Source organism: Puma concolor, chromosome C1 (assembly GCF_028749965.1).
Source record: "Puma concolor isolate L17-30 chromosome C1, mPumCon1.1.hap2, whole genome shotgun sequence".
Lineage (NCBI taxonomy): Eukaryota > Metazoa > Chordata > Mammalia > Carnivora > Felidae > Puma > Puma concolor.
In genome coordinates this window covers 29,168,646-29,181,019 of record NC_141674.1, presented here as the reverse complement: position 1 = coordinate 29,181,019, position 12,374 = coordinate 29,168,646, and the positions used below count along the sequence as shown (strand labels likewise).

Below are 12,374 nucleotides of genomic sequence, written 5' to 3'. Positions count from 1 at the left end.
TTGCTCTGTGCACGGTCTCCTCGCCTCCGCTTCCTCTCCCCGCTCCATCCTGGCCCATCCCCCTTCTCGCCAGAGGGTGTTGTCCAGTGGAAGCTTCTGGATTTCTCTACGACTCCTCCATCCACTCAGTCTTGCCCCCTTCCTTTCCACCCACCTCTCCTGGATGATCCCTTCATTCATGGAAGCAGGTCCCCACTCTAGGAGACTTCAGTAGCTATTGGATGACTGGTGGCTTATTGGGACTTATAACGGACAGCCCTTGGCTTATTGGTTCTTGAACTTCCTCATTCCCAAGGACCTTTTCTTCTGTTCCACCTCTACGTCCCTCTCCCAGATGCTGCCATGGACCTGGCCATCGCCCCAGATACGGAGTCCAGCTCTTGCACGTGTGCCCCGCAGGTGCCCTGTCCTTGCAGCTTGCCCCCTCGGCCGCATTGATTGCACCTGCTCCTTCACTGCATCATTGCCGCCCCCCAGCTCCTCACCCCCAAGTCTGCACACCTACCTGTCTCTGCCCCCGCCCGCCCCCTCCCTTTGCTCTAGAGGAGGTGCCTTCCTCCTGCTCCTTCCCACTGTGATCCGAACCCCACCCCTTCTCGCCATCACAGGAACCTGTACTATTTCTAGTGCCCCCCCCCCCTGCCCCACATAACAGCTGACATTTATTGACTGCTTAGCAAGCTCTGTGCAACAGTGCTGTATCAGGTAGGGTTGTCTTGATCCCAATTTTATTAAAGAGAAATCCCAGCCTCCCTGTCCCGCAGCTACCAAGTGGAGGGGCTGGGAAGCCAGTCTGTGCATGAGGTTCCAGAGCCTGGACTACTGACCATCATCGTGACCATTTTATCCTAAATGGCAGCCTTTTCCCCCTTTCCCATCCGTACAGAAGGGTGATCTTCTCTCTCCAGTCTCCCTAACCGCCCCTCCTTGGAGCCTTCACGCCGTCTCTCTCCTCTGCTCCACTTTCTCTTTCCTTCGTTCCTGTGACAGTGTCACCCCTGATTTCCTTTCTGTTACCCTTTGGCTTCTCTGGTGGTTCTTTTGTGATGTCCTCCACTGCTCCTTTCCTCTCTACCCGATCTCTCAGTGTTGGGGTCCTCAGACTCGTTCACAGTCCCCCTTCCCAGTCTCTGTCGTCTTCCTGGACAATGCCCCCAGCTCCCAAACTTGTATCTCCAGAGCAGACCCCTCCTCCAAACGCCCCACACTCCTTTCTAACTCCTTACTCCTCGCCCCTCCCTGCCTACTCTGTAGGCTCAGCAGACCCTACCGGCTCAGCACGAGCCCTTTGCCACCCCGTCCTGGTAAATGGCACCACCATGAACAGGTGGGCAAACTGAACACCAAGAGTCATTCCTCCCTTCTCTCTCCCCCTTTCTGCCTTCTAGCAGTCTCTGAGCCCTGTGCCCCTGTCACCTAAACGTCACTTGTGTCCTCTTGCTTTTTGTTCTCTGTGTCCACACTCACCCTGTAGCCTGAGCCACGGCCAGCTCCTGCGGGGCCACAGCTGCAGCCAGGATGGTATTTCTAAAATACAGATTGAGTCATGACACCTTGGCACCCCGGGGGCTCTCCTCTGGGCCAGCAAGGCCCTGCCTCAGGGGCCCCAAATGCCAGTCTGTGGTGCTTTTGATGGTGATGCCGTACTTTGGTCCATGACTGCCTCTGCAGGAAGCCGCCCTTGATGGTCTAGGGGGTCAGGTCCCTCCGCCGTGTGTTCTCAAAACGTTGTGCCCTTCTCCTCTGTTGGTACCTGTGAGCAGGCTTGTGACTGATGCTCAGTGCTTGTTTCCCTGGCTAGACCAAGGCCCCCCTGAGTGCAAGGGCCACCTGGATTGCTCACTGGTAGGCAGGCAGGCAGCTTGGGTTCAAAGTCGGGGGTATGGATTTGGGTACCTCTGGAATTGCAAGAACGTGCATTGTGTCTCAGAGCGAAAATAATTAGGAATAATTAGGATGAGGGGTTAGGTCTGGGGCTAGGGTTATAGGTTGACTGCTTTCAAAGCAGGACAAGCCAAATCTGGGGCACAGATCTTGTGGTTTGGAAGGGATAAGGAGGTGCCACCCTGGGCGCTGGTGAGATGGGAAGGGGATGCTGCCCAGCTCAGAGAAGGACTCTGCACCTCCGCAGGCCCTGCCCCTATGGCAAAGGAGGTCAGGATGCCCACGACGAGGAGGAGCTGTACTTCCACTGTGAGTTGTTGCCTGGCCCCTCCTTAGCCCTCTTTCTTGCTGTGCTTGCGTAACTACTCCCCCCCCCCCCCCCCGGCCACGGGCCCCCTTCCTCGGGCCCATCTCTGTCTCTCTCTGCATTGCAGTCAAAGTCCCGACACGCCGCACGTTCTTAGACCCCCAGAGCTGTGGGGACCCGCTGCAGGCTGTTCATCTGTTTGCCAAGGAGCTGGATGCAAAAACTGTCACACTGGAGAGAAGCCTTGGAGCAGGCAAGCTGGGCTTCCAGGGACCCTTGTACAGCCCAAGAACCGCCCCCTTCCACTCCATCCCACCTCCATCCTGCAAGCCCGCCTCTGCCCCGAGGCCCTCCCCCATTTCCGGAAGCCCTGCCTTCACCCCAGTCCCCACCTGGCCAGGAGGCCCCAGCTCCACACCAAACGGGACCTCCGCCCACCAGGTTCCAGGGAAGGGGATGGCAGAGGAGTCCGTGACCCTGCCTTCCTACCCTCCCTGTCCCCAAGGTCACTGAGACCTCCCCGCTCTTGCCCTTTTCCAGCCGGCCTCTGCAGACTGCCACTGGCAGAGGTTTAGTCCCGGGCCTTCATGGGGCAGTGGGGAGGGGCCTTTGCAAACTTGGGACCAGACAACCAAACCTCAGTTTTTGCCCTGGCTCTACCTCTGCCCAGTTGTGTGACCAGGGGTGCGTGCCCTTTCTGCTCCAAACCTGTTTCTTGTCTGTAAAATGGGTGCAATAGCTGCCTCATGCAGAGCCGAGGTGGGGACTCTGCAGCCCTCAGCACCCCGGCCTGGCTCATAGCAGGTGTTTTGCCCTCTGCTCTTCAGCCTCCTGGCCTCCTTCCTTCCCATCTGCAAACCCTCAGCCCCTGGGCTCAGAGAAGGCAGCCACTTTACCAGGAGCCAGACACTGTCCCTGACACTGTTGCCAGACCCACTGGATAGAAGCCAGAAAGGGGGTAGTGTGGCAGAGGAGATGTCATCGTCACCCTTCCTGGGTCACCCTGGGCTTTAATAGCCTTTGATACGCTTGCATGTGCAGTATCCTCTCTGTGAGTCTTTGAAATCTCATGCTGAGGCGGGCCGGGAGGAACCCCCATTTCACAGGGAAGAAAATCGAGGCCCAGAGAGGAAAGAGAGGAAGCCCACGTCACATTGCTGGTACTCGGTTTACATGATTTGAACTCGGGAGCTCTGAGTCCCAGGTCAAGAAGAGCCTGTGATCCAAAAGTTGCTCTCGCCTCAGCTCACCCTGCCTGGGTTGGCCGGGGGGCCGGTGACCTCCGGGGGACTGTCTGAGGTGCTGTTTCCTCACAGGGCGGTTCGGGGAGCTGTCCTTCGGCTGTCTGCAGCTCCCTGGCCGCCAGGAGCTCCCCGTGGCCGTGCACACGCTGAGGGACGGCTGCTCCGACTCTCAGAGGCTCAGCTTCCTGGCCGAGGCCCTCACCCTGGGCCAGTTCGACCATGGCCACGTCGTGCGGCTGGAGGGTGTCGTCACCCGAGGTAAGGTCCTGTGCTCCGCAAGTATGGGGGTGGACACGGGGTGGAGGTGGGGTGCCCTTCCTTCAGCCATGGAAGGCTTAGGCCCTTCCTAGGCCGCCCAGGATGGAGAGAAGGCCTCAGCTTGCTTTCACTGACTCGGGGGCCCTTCCGACCCTGAAAGGCCTTTCTGACCTGCAGTGACTCTGTGGGGTGGATCGCCTGGACCTTGGGTGATCTTTCTTAGCAAACTTATTGCAGCTCCTGACCGTGGTCCTCCTACGGAGGTCTCCTCTTCTGTTCTTTGGCATAGAGGATCCTGGGCCCCGCAGGAGGGTGGCACGACTGGGGAAACTTGTTTCTGACTGTCTTGGCCCCGGGCTGGGGCCCAGGTGGGGGAGCACGTGTGCAGGCAGAGGGGAGCAGGCAGCTCAGTGGGTGTGTTCCCCTTCCCTGGGCACAGGAAGCACCTTGATGATCGTCACCGAGTACATGAGCCATGGGGCCCTCGACGGCTTCCTGAGGGTGAGTGGCCTGGGTCGCTGGGGTGGGGGAGGGTACTGATAGCCACGTTATTCTTCGTCCCTCACTTTTCTCTTTGGTGGGACTTGCACTTGGCATCATTCCCTAAAAAGGTGCCCACTGGCCAGGCTGGCCTGGTGGGTCACAGGGCAAACCCAGAGAGGGCCAGGTGACTTCCCTGAGGTCACACAGCACCAGGGAACTGAGTGTGTAGCACTTCCTCCCACAGCGGCATGAAGGCCAGCTGGTGGCCGGGCAGCTGATGGGGCTGCTGCCCGGGCTGGCGTCAGCCATGAAGTACCTGTCGGAAATGGGCTACGTTCACCGGGGCCTGGCGGCCCGCCGTGTGCTGGTCAGCAGTGGCCTTATCTGCAAGATCTCTGGCTTTGGACGGGGGCCCCGGGACCGAGCGGAGGCTGTCTACACCACCATGGTGAGGATTCCCGTCTTCCAGACAGACCTGCCCATCAGACTGCACCAGAGTCCCCCTCACCCACTTCTCCCCTCTTCCTGGCTGTGTCAGGGCCGCTGCCTGCAATCCCGTCCCTGCCCCCAGTTGGTCCTGAGTAAAGGCCAGCGTGGGCCTCATTTTCTGGTCAGCTTATGTGCCTTCCCCAGACGTGCAGCTGAGAGGATGGCAGGCGGGGCTGGATCTGGGGCTGTGTGGGGCGGGGAGCCCCGGGTGTACTTGGGCCGGTCCCTTCCTGCCCCTGACGTGCTTGTCCGTCCACAGAGTGGCCGGAGCCCAGCACTGTGGGCCGCCCCTGAGACGCTTCAGTTTGGACACTTCAGCTCTGCCAGTGATGTGTGGAGCTTTGGTGTCGTCATGTGGGAGGTGATGGCCTTTGGGGAGCGGCCCTACTGGGACATGTCTGGCCAAGACGTGAGTGACCTCAGGCCCCAACTTCCTGACCCCTGCCCAGTGACCCTTGACCTCCTAGCCTGAGACCCCACTTCACTGTCTGCTTGCTTCCGGTCTTGCCTGGCCACTGCCTGAGTCTTCCTTGGGATGGGACGTGCGCATGCGTTGGAGGGACTTAAAGCTTCCTGTCTGCCCCTCACCTCCGTGGCCCAGGTGATCAAGGCAGTGGAGGATGGCTTCCGGCTGCCACCTCCCAGGAACTGCCCCTCCCCCCTCCATCGACTGATGCTTGACTGCTGGCAGAAGGACCCAGGCGAGCGACCCAGGTTCTCCCAGATCCACAGCATCCTGAGCAAGATGGCGCAGGACCCAGAACCCTCAAAGTGTGCCGCGACCACTTCTCCCAGGTACAGCCGGTGCCTCGTTTGTCACAGGAACATTCCCGCCTATCCCCAACCACGCCGGATCCGGCCGGCCGACCTCTCACTCTCCGTGAGTGGCCTCCCCACATGGCCCACATCCAGCTGCCCCACCTGTCCTGCTCCCCCACCCCCGACCCCGTCCTCCCCCACCCGTCCAGCTACGCCTGCTCACCCAGTTGCCCCAGATAGAGCTAATACTCTGCCTGCCTCAGACTCATGTACATTTTCATCCATCTCAGTCACTCTGCTTGTCCTGGGTTTTGCCTCACACATCCCAGTACCGTGGTCACTGACTGGGTGAATGTGTGTGGAAATAGTTCTAACAAGCTTGTAGTTGCAATAAATAGAATAAGTGAAACGAGTATTAGTTGCCCCAGATATAATATAGATCACCTCCCAGACTGTCCGAGGTGTGTCCTATCCCCCAGACTGTTCCAGATCCTCCCAGTACCTTTGGCTGGCTCAGGTGCAGTCCATTCTCTACCTACCTGACTGGTATCTTGAAACCCTCACCTGCTCTGGGGGTGCCTCATGCTCCATGCAGCCACGTCCACCCTGGGGCTGGGTCGCCTTCCCCATCTCCTGTCCTCTCTCAGGTGGCCTCTCCTCAGAAGAGTGACCAGGTCTGGGCACCAGATCCCTGCTGTCAACTGACCACAGCCCCTCTGCTCCCCAGGCCTCCCACCCCCCTGGCAGACCGTGCCTTCTCCACCTTTCCCTCCTTTGGCTCCGTGGGCGCATGGCTGGAGGCCCTGGACCTGGGCCGCTACAAGGACAGCTTTGCTGCAGGTGGCTTTGGGAGCCTGGAGGCCGTGGCTGCCATGGGCGCCCAGTGAGTCCGAGGAACCCCGGGGGCCCTGCCCCTATCTACCCGGTACCCCCCCCTCACCCCCTGCCTGTCCTAATTGCAGACCCTTCCCCTGTCCACACAGAGGGAGGGAGAGTGGAAGAGGGCCGAGCCTGCTGGGTCTGACCAGCCCTTCTTTCAGGGACCTGGTGAGCCTGGGCATCTCTTCGGCCGAACACCGGGAGGCCCTCCTCAGCGGGATCAGTGCGCTGCGGGCGCGAGTGCTCCAGATGCAAGGCCAGGGGGTGCAGGTGTGAGCGGCCCCAGCCCTGCCAAGGACCCTGGCCAGCTGCGCTCCACGGGTGTGGAAGTGAGCATGCTCTCCCTACACTCGGGCCCAGAGCTTATTTGGGACCGCGGTCCCCCCATTCCTCCGCCTACCCTTCCCATTTCCCCAGTCTGGACACCTTGGCTGCTGACTCCGTCCCCCGGGGCCAAAGGGTTTAAATCCCTGGGGAGAACCCCTGAGATTTGGTCCCAGAGACCAAGGTGGTCAGGGCGGGGAGGGGAAATGTAGCTTTAAATCACCTGGTTCATGTTTTTCTGTCTTCCACACCCACTGGGGCCTGGGGCCTACCCCAGTGGGTGCCCCTTTGCCCCACAGACCCATTGGCCGGTTGGCGGCACGGGCCCCTAGTAGGCTTCTGTGAGACCTGGCGAGGACCCCAACTGCCCGGCAGCCCATCCTGAAGGGCCTGCGCTTGGGCTCGGCCCTGTCTGCACACTGGTCCTGAGGCTCAGGCAGCAGAGGTGGTGCTGAACTCAGGGGCTGGACCCCAAGGGCCCTAGACTCAGGAGCTGATTTCTGCTTCCCCTGCCCTTGGGCTGACAGTTCAGGGTGAGGGTGAGGGTCCTGACTAGGCCATCAAGGTCCTGGTGCTCCCCTGAGGCCCATCGTGGCCTCCCCTTTGCATTCCTTTTATACATTCACTGGTCGGACATCTGCAGAGAGCATGAGGGGAGACATCTTCTCTTCAGAGGACCCGTGAACTTTGCTTTCCAGCCTCAGAGGTGGACTTTCTCTCTCTGACAGGCTCTGAGCCGCACTGTGCAGATAGGAAAAACCGAGGCCTGTTGAGGAGTCAGGGCCAGGGCTGGAGTTAGAACCCATGCCCCCAGCTCCCAGTCTAGGGATGAGGTTGGCTCTGGAGAGAGGGTCCTTGGTCCTATTTTGTGACACCAACACTCTCCCCCCAAGGTAGCCCAGGGGTGCTCTGAGGTGACCCCTTCTTGCAAATTCTGTCTCCTGGCCACCACTCAGCCTCCCGTGGGAGAGCGCCTTCTCCCTCTGGCCGGAGTGGCCACACTGAGCTAACTCCTGAGTTCCTTATCCAGAAGGGCTTGCCAGAGGCAGTGGTGATCGTGAGGCCGGGGCTTTCACAGGATGGCAGGAAGGCAGCTGGATCTGGACAGGGTCCCAGGGGCTGAGTTTGTCCAGGACATCCCTGGCATATGCCTACTCTGGGTTTGGCTGTATGTGGGGTGAGATGGGTGGGAAGGAGGAGGGTGTGAATGAGACACAGAGCTGGCCTTGGCCCTTGGAGGGCTCAGCTTAAGTGGGGAGATGAGCTCGGGCATCGAGAAGTACTACAGGTGCACCTTCCAAAAATACCCCAGGCCCCAGGGGAGACCTCGGGGTCTGTGGGCCGTTGGGCCAGAGGGCAGAATGGACACTCACGATTTGTGTACACGGAGGTGTGTCTGGAAGGGCTTCTTGGCTGAGAGCAGATGCATAAGGCCTGGAAGGTGGGTGTGGGGGCTGTCTTTCCTTAGCGTGGGTGGAGTTTTGCACAGGCCAAGGCGGAGGGCCTAGGACAAGAGGCATCCAAGCAGAGGGGCCAGCATGAGGAGGAGGCTGGAGGCTGGAAGATGCAGCGCATTTTTGGGGAGCGCCCATGGTGGGGGACGGTGCCTCACAGCAGTGCCTTTGGCCTCGCCCTGCCAGAAGCTGCTCTTCTCTCCTTGGAGCCCCTCCCTCCGCTCCTGACCTCCTAAGCACTGCCCCAGTCAGTGACTTTGAGGGTATAGCGGTGGTGGGGTGGCGGGCGGGGGGGTGGGGAACTTGAGATCCTGCTTCTACCTTTGACGGGGCTGGAGGGTCTGGCCCCTTGCCAGGTGCCCTCCAGGCTCGCCCCTCCCCCCACCCAAGCTTGGAAAGGACCGGTGTCCCTTCTTGGGTGGAGGGTGCCTCATCCCCATCTCTAGCTACATCAATCATGCTCTGAAGGTCCCAGGCCCCTCCCCATCCCCTAGCTGTTCTGCAGAAGGGCCCTCTGGCTGTGGTGACAGGACTTCGGTGTCCAGGGTAGACCTCCCCTCCACCGAGGAGCGAGGTCCCGTAATCCTGAGGGCTCCCAGGCCTCTGCCCTGTGCAGATGCAGGCCGATGGCTCTCTGGGAGCCCTTACAGATCTATTTTTGTATGGAATTTATTCACTGGACAGAGGGAAGTGGCCTGCAACCCTCCGGCTCCCCCATCTGAGCCCATCCAGGGAGGGCAGGGGCTGGCTGGGGATGCAGTTCCTTTGACTAATTCTGGAGATGTTTTTATATTTCCTGGGTTCTATATGCAGGACAAAATAATAAAAACTTGTCTGTGATAATGGTACCTCTTTCAGTGACAGTTGCTTAACTGTTAAGAGCTTATGTGGGGAGGGTTTCCACCCTCCCCCAACTCCCCGTGGGGTGTCTCCAGTGTGTGTCTGAGGTCTGTGAGATTAATTGAATGACTCCTGGCATGGAAGGCTTCCCAGTCTAGAGAGGGCAGCCTGGTCTCAGAAGTAGCAAACCAAAGAAGGCTTCCATCCCCCCCCCCCCCCCCCCCACCAGGCAACACTCAGGTGATGGTGCCGTTTTCTGAGCTAGACAGTCACGGGGAGGGGAGCAGGTCGGGTAAGGTGTGTGCGGGGAAGGCGGGAAACGACACACTAGATTTTAGATGTGTTTGAGGTCTTGCGGGAGGTGCGGGTGGAGATGCCCCACCTGGAGATCGTGGGTGCTGGGTCTGGCACTTGGCACAGACGCGGGCTAGAGACGGAGCTTTGAGGGCCAGGGTGGGGCGAAGTTGATGCCTCCGTGAGGAGGCTCCTTGAGGAGCACTGGGAGGAGAGGGAGCTCTGGAGCAAGTGTGACACTGCCCAAGTCTGGTGAGGAAGAGCAGGAGACAGAGCCTGAGGGGAGAAATGGGGAGAAGCCAGGAAGGAGTCAGCCATCGAGGCGAAGGAGCAGTGAGTGTGGGTGTGAAATACAGAGAAGTCTCGCGAGCAGAAGGTGGGGGAGTGGCTGGGGTGGGGGGATGTTCCCCTGGGGGCTGCGTAACCTACCCCAAGAGGGGGCTTGCAGGATAGAGCTCCTCGCCCACAGTTCTGGCGTCTAGAAGTCCGAGGTCAAGGTGTCGGCAGGCTTGGTTGGCTCTTCCTGAGGACTTAGGGAAGGGTCTGTTCCAGGCCTCTCTGCTTGACTGGCAGACGGCCGGCTTCTCCCTGTGTCATCACATCGCCTTCCACGTCCAGATTTCCCCCCTTTCAGAAGTACTGGGCTGGCCCACCGTAATGACCCCATTTTAAGTTGATGACCTCTGGAAAGGCCCTGTCTCCGAATAGTCACTTTCTCAGGTACCAGGGGTTAGGACTTCCACATGTGAATTTTGAGGGGACATAATTCAACCCTTACTTGAGGATCGAGGAGTGGGGTTTGGGAATCTCTTGCGGTGTGCTGCAAAGGGAGAAGAGTGGGATAAGAGAGTGATTAGGGCGGAGTGGGGATGCAGGCTGAGTGCTGGAGTGCCCCTTGAGCGCGTGCGTGCACGCGCGCACACACATACACACACACACACACGTGAGCCCCTGCCCTTTCCGGTTTGGGCCAGGATGTCCATGGTCACAGAAGGTGTCTTCTTTATTCGCTTCGTCAGGCCACAGGAAGTGCTCAGGGCCGGGGCTGGGGTGACGGGGATGGCAATACGTGACACCCCTTTCCTCCCTTCCTGTGCTCAAAACCAGTTGAGCACTAGTCACTGGGACAGACGGACAGCAAGATACCAGCTTCTTGATAAGGCTGACTGGAGACTGTTGCTCACCATGTTCCTTCGAATCAAAGATGCCATTGAGTGTGAGATGTACCACTAAGCAACATCACAGCCAATTCAACTGTATCATGCCATCTGCTTGGAAGATGCATCCCAACTTCAGAGATGTTAAAATGTGTAAAATGTACGTCTTCGATAAATGAGTGGTGGTGTATCGGGGCCAAGGGCCTTTCCCTGAATTAGACCCTCCTAGTCCCGGGCTGAGCCAGGCAGCCACAAGCCTCCTCTGCACGGGCACCTTTGCCCGACCCAACTTCCTGCAGGACGGGGAGCAGACCAGCGTGCCCCCGGCTCGTGAGCACGCAGACCTGCGGGACAAGCCAGGTGGCACCGATTCAAGCCGGTTATCCCACTGGGTAAGTCACTTCTCCCCGAGGGGGAGGAGTTCGTGGGTAGGTTGGGGACGGCGGGAGTGCTGCTCTGCTGGTGGTCTGCCTCAGTAAGAGGCGTGGAGACAAGGAGTGGAGGACCCCCACCAACACTGAGCACAGCCCCTGGCGCACAGCAAGTGCCCGCAAAATGTCATTCTTAGGAAGGTGTAAGGCAACGGGTACATGTACAGTATATGGGCAGTAAGGAGCATCTCTGGGCAGCAAGGCTGCTGCTGTGGTTTCACAAGCTGTTTGGTCATTCAGTGAGCCCAGCACCTACCCTGTCGCAGACACGAGGATGTGAAGACCTCGCTGCCTAACGGGGGGGCGGGGGGAGGTTGGGGGTCGGTTAAGTAAAAAGCACGAAAGACACAGCATTAGGGATAAATCCTAGGTGTTGTGGGAGTCTAGGGACCTTCCACCTGACCCAGTCCCCAGGGAGGTGCAGGAGGGCCCAGGGGAAACCGTGTAGCATGTTCACCGTCCATATTAACCTAGTATTAACCGTGTTAACCACGACTGGGTTAGCGGATCCCATTGCCCCCTTCCCACCGCTCAGGACGCAAGTACAACTCCTTACTGTATGACGCCCTCTCTGCAAATCTCTTGGTACCCTTACCATCTAGCCCTCCAGCATCTGCCAGCATCTAGGCAAAACCTTGCTAGTCTCCTCAGGGTGCCTCCCGGGCCCATTTTAGTAGCTGGGTCCCCTGGGGTCTTGGGCAGCAGAGAAGAGCCAGAAACTTTCAGTTCACGGATGACCTCGATGCTGACCTGCATCTTGTGGGCAGATGATGGGTATCTCGAGCATCTCGAGATATGTTTTGACTGAGACTGCTCGTGGAAGTTGAGAAAAACCAGAAACCCAAAATTTGTTTCCCCGTTGCAGACACCTTACATCACACTCCTTCCCAGATAGACTGCATCTGGCCCCATCCGCTCCCTTCCCCGCCACACTCATCCTTGACAGTCAGCCGGGGCATGGTGAGGACGGTTGACATGTGACCCTTTGAGGGGGTGTATCCTCGGTGTGTCCCGTTTCCACCCCGATGGCTCTCAGCATATCGTGGCACGCGGCGTGTGATTGTGGGCACTGAAAATTTGCAGATGGGGAGCTGGGGTCTTCCTGGCACCCCGGTGCCAAGGATAGGTTACGTCCTCCACCGTGTGCATCATCTGTCAGAAAATGCTAGATGATGGCAAAGTGTAGAGGCAGGCAGTGCAGGTGACAGCTCTCAGGGAGCGGGCAAGGAGCTAAGGGACTTGTTCAGTAGGTGAGGCAATGCACGTGGGGGAGAGAGAAGGCCGGGGGAATGCCTCATCTTGTAAAGGGAGGAGGCACCTTTTTGCCAAATTGGATTCCAGGCTCCCATTAAGTGGAGAGGCCGATGTGGGCCCCAGTTCTAATGAAGTCTCTCCCGGCACCTCCCATTTCTGAAGCCTCATGAATGATCTACCGTTAAAACCTTCAGCACATGTGTCATCCTGAACTTGAGGTGCGGGTCAATAACTGTCAATGTGTATAATTAGAAAGGAAAACACTCAGTGGAGCTCGTACACGTGTAGGTGCTAAGACGTACCTTTGTTCTCCATTG

The 12,374-nt window shown here is 58.7% G+C and overlaps 1 protein-coding gene across 1 annotated transcript in view; it reads left to right on the top strand.

Annotated features, from left to right (window-relative positions):
* EPHA10 (EPH receptor A10) overlaps nt 1–6,853 on the top strand; it is a 37,559-nt gene extending 30,706 nt beyond the window's left edge. Inside the window, exons 9-17 of the mRNA XM_086716504.1 lie at nt 2,132–2,193; nt 2,319–2,444; nt 3,508–3,693; nt 4,133–4,194; nt 4,421–4,624; nt 4,925–5,074; nt 5,267–5,460; nt 6,152–6,307; nt 6,465–6,853. Coding sequence (XP_086572630.1) covers nt 2,132–2,193; nt 2,319–2,444; nt 3,508–3,693; nt 4,133–4,194; nt 4,421–4,624; nt 4,925–5,074; nt 5,267–5,460; nt 6,152–6,307; nt 6,465–6,579 — 1,255 coding nt within the window. The 3' untranslated portion in view covers nt 6,580–6,853. The remainder of the gene's footprint in view (nt 1–2,131; nt 2,194–2,318; nt 2,445–3,507; nt 3,694–4,132; nt 4,195–4,420; nt 4,625–4,924; nt 5,075–5,266; nt 5,461–6,151; nt 6,308–6,464) is intronic.
* The last annotated feature ends 5,521 nt before the right edge of the window (nt 6,854–12,374 follow it).